Source organism: Pinus tabuliformis, chromosome 1_1 (genome assembly GCF_031772625.1).
Source record: "Pinus tabuliformis cultivar Carrire ecotype Pingquan chromosome 1_1, CPIR1, whole genome shotgun sequence".
NCBI lineage: Eukaryota > Viridiplantae > Streptophyta > Pinopsida > Pinales > Pinaceae > Pinus > Pinus tabuliformis.
In genome coordinates this window covers 482,002,715-482,006,694 of record NC_142297.1, presented here as the reverse complement: position 1 = coordinate 482,006,694, position 3,980 = coordinate 482,002,715, and the positions used below count along the sequence as shown (strand labels likewise).

The 3,980-nt window shown below is 31.6% G+C and overlaps 1 protein-coding gene across 1 annotated transcript; it reads right to left on the bottom strand.

Annotated features, from left to right (window-relative positions):
• Positions 1–299: 299 nt before the first annotated feature.
• On the bottom strand, positions 300–1,177 carry LOC149213858 (uncharacterized). Its single transcript, XM_089390816.1, has one exon. It carries the CDS (start codon positions 1,072–1,074, stop codon positions 562–564), a length of 513 nt encoding a protein of 170 aa, XP_089246942.1. The 5' UTR covers positions 1,075–1,177; the 3' UTR covers positions 300–561.
• Positions 1,178–3,980: the final 2,803 nt, after the last annotated feature.

Sequence of the window (3,980 nt, the reverse complement as noted above, 5' to 3'; positions counted from 1 at the left end):
TCGAAATTATAATGCAAGTAAAAGGTTTTAACATAAGAAAAAAATAAATGGACTTAATGCAAGTACAAGAGTTTTAACATAATTTTTTTTAAATTGTAAATATGAACTGTATTATTGTAAGGTATAACTTATTTTAAAAATGATTTGAGTAATAAAAACTGTAGAAAAATAAAAAATGTATATAATTTAAAATTCAGAATAAAGAAAAAGAAATATTTGTATTTATAATATCATCTACTACAGACTTGTGTAACTTATACAAAACTAACCTAAATATATATTTATTTATTAAAAGGTGTTTAGAAAAATAGAAGACTTAATGTATTTGTAAGCCAAACCACCAAGTTGTTACAGGTTTGCTAGAATATCGGCCAAACATTGCTTTTTAGTCCTACCTGGATCAAACAGAAGGCCTGGATCCCTACATACATTCATTAATTATTGAAGCCTGCAATGGACATAAAGTACGTCATATACAACATCCTTGTCAGCGTACATCACTGGTACAGTTGTGCAGGCCCCAATGCACAAACTGCAAGCAAATGTGGAAAACCCTGCAGATCAGGACGAAGCCTCTACGTTCAGATCGAAAGTTTCAGCGGGGCGATTATCATATGCATCCCTTGAAAAAGAAGGTGTTGCAAGATGGTTAGCAGGTTTAATACTTTGCTTTCCCTTTTCCTCACAACTGCTGCTCTCATTCTCCTTCCTGTGAAGACTGTATATATCCTTTTGTGCAGATGTTGTATGCTTACCTCCACATTTACAGAAGTCCTCCCATTCGAAGGAGGGTATCCATGGCGATTTAGTTTTCAGAACTTTAACACCCAAGTCTTCAGCTGACATGGATTTAGAGTTCGAAAAATCCCAGGCTGCGTGCCTGGTTTTCATATAGTGAATTCTATCTAACACACCCACAAATTCTTCGAAATCGTCTCCAGAACTCTCTAATCCGGTCCGCTGGCGTTGGCTCTTGGCCTCCACTTTATCTGTTTCAATTTTCGAGGGCCCCTGTTGACAGGAAGCACTTGGCTCCAACTCGAACATTCGCTTTTGTCCATTGCTGGAGGACATGGATCCAATACGAATGCTTACTCAAACTTCAATCGCACAACTGAAAGTAACACTGATATCTACACACGGAAATAACGAAATCTCACAATGTAAATAACGAAAGATTCTCGTTGTTTAGAAACAACTCTGGAAAACTTGATAAGAAACAACGTTTATATAGAACGAATGGATTCGGTGAGACAACAGTTTGTTCGACAGAAAATTGAGTATGTCAACGCAGGGGACCGCAGAGAAAATTGAGCACATCGTGTCGACAAATACGGGACCGCAACGTATGAATGCACATGGCCAGAGTCACTCCCCTGTTTGTCCAATCAATTTTATTAAAACGGAGGATTTTTCAAACCAGGCAGAAGGAAGGACCATTTCTCTCGTGCTTCACCGCTGGAAAAAGCTTTCATTTTGCCATAACTAACGTCATGAAGATGACGCAAGCTTTAAATTTCATTAAATTTCGCTGAGCACTATTCAAAATGTAGTTAGAGCCACTCTCTCACATTGGCCGAACAGTATTGAAAATGTAATTAGAGCCACTCTTTCATATTAATAAAAGGGTGAATATTTTTTAAAACGGTTTTGATTTTTTGTAAGTATAAAGAAAAAGCGAAAGGCTGCCCTTCTGAACCTCGGAGGATTAATTGACTAATTATTTCAAGTTGTCTGACAACTGATAATAACTATTTGCCCTTGTCTGACAACTAAATGATAATAACTATTTGCCCTGAAAAAAAACTAAATGATAATAACTGAACCCCTTCCAAAACAAATAAATTAATAAATCCAAAACTCCATGGGCCCAACATTGTTTTTTGTTCTAACGCCTTATCCCTACATTCCTTAATTATTGAACACTCCAATGGAGATGCAGTACGTATATCACAGTTTTGCAGGGTACATCAGTGGTGCAGAGCCCAATGGAAAAACTGCAAGCAAATGTGCAGAACCCTACAGATTGACGAGGCCCCTACGTTCACATCAAAACGAAGGCGTTGCAAGATGGTTAGCAGGTTGAACGCTTCGCTTTCCCTTTCGCTTTCCCTGAGGACGGTTTGTCCAATCGATATTTATTAAAACGGAGGATTTTTCAAAGCAGGCGGGGAAAAAGTTCTGATTTTGCAGTAAGTAACGTCATGGAGATGACGCAAGCATGCTCTCAGTTTTGAAAATGTACTTGGATTGGAAGTTGGGGCCACTCTGTCACATTAACCAAAGCTCGATGACGTTCGTGTTTACGTCAGCTACTCCTTAAACCTTTGGATGAGAATAAACCCAAAGCTATGAAAAAGTTCAACAATTATATTTTATAAACACAAAGCTATGAAAAGTTCAACAATAAACACACCGCCTTTGCCCAAGGGGGTGGCATATAAACGGTGAACATGTTTGGAGTTACACTGAAGCAAAGCAAATTATATATATATATATAAATTTTAAGTTCGTTTTGAGAAGAAGAGAGTTTCATTAAAAAAAATATAGTTGTGAGAAAACCAGAGTTTTATGAAGGAAGAATACAAGAGACTCATTGAAGTATTTTATTTTATTTTATTTTAGTATATTTTTACTTTAAAAAAAATCTAAAATAATTATAATTTAATTCAATAAAATAATTATTTATTTATTATATTATTAAGTGGCATAAAATATATGGAGGAATTTAAGTTAATGATGTATTGGTCATGTACAGGTTTAAAAAACAATGATATGTTAATATAGAGACATGATTTAAGATAGGGTGAAAGCATGAAGATGAGTTACATTTTTGGGCTCCTGATGAAATTTCAAGTTTTTTATTTTATCCAATTGAAGCACTCTGAATTTTGATACAGAGTAAAAAGACAAATTGTGGAGAATTATGTTGTTGCCTAACGATATTTTTTGCAAAATTATGAAGTGTCCTTTAATATGCCAATTTTCCATTAAATGAAATGCTTATCCTTACAAATTTTCATACATTTTAAGAGTTATGTGTGTGACCACTTAGCATAAATTAATCTAAAATGTGAAAATAATTTAAATCATTGAAAAAGTAATTAGTTAACTAAATTTTATTTATTTGTTATAAATAAAATAAATTAAATTAATTGAAATTAAGTATACAACAAATTATTAAATATCCTTACTTATAACTATTTCAAAAATAAATAAATAAAATAAAAATATCTTTATAACTATTTCAAAAATAAATAAAAATTATAATGTGGAAGCAAATATAATATTGCATCTATTCTTAATCCCAAGAAAATAATAATACATTTATTTTTAATCCCAAAAAATAAAATACAAAACTTGCTTATAAGAAATACTTACAGAATTTACTTATAAAAAATTACACATAAAATTTTTATATAAAATTTTCAATTTTAGATTTTTTTTGCTTATAATATCTTAATTTTAAACTAACTTGTTTAAATAAAAATTAATCAAATTGGGAAAAAATTCTAAATATAAAAATAACTCTAAATTTTAATAAAAATAATAAATTTATTATTAAATAACTAAATTAAATCGACTACACTAAATTGAATTGAATATTTTGAAAACCTCTTTATACATTTGTATTTGCAAAACCATTAACCATCCCAAATTGCAATAACGGAAAAAGAAAAACAATTAAAAGTGTCTCATTATGCTAAAACTCAACTTAAAAAATAATCAAATTAAAAAGTGTCTCATTATACTAAAACTCACGTGTTTATGTTTTTTTTTTTAATAACACGACGTCAGTTAACTTTAATAGTTAAAATCATGTCCGCCTGCGACTGAGGTTGCTTTTACCTAGGCCCCCGCATGTTTGAATTTAGTAATCCATGGACAAATGCATTTACAATGTTTTTGTTTTTGTTTTTTTTTTTCACGCTATGAAATTTTTACACATATTTTTTTCACACTATCATCTCTGTACAAAT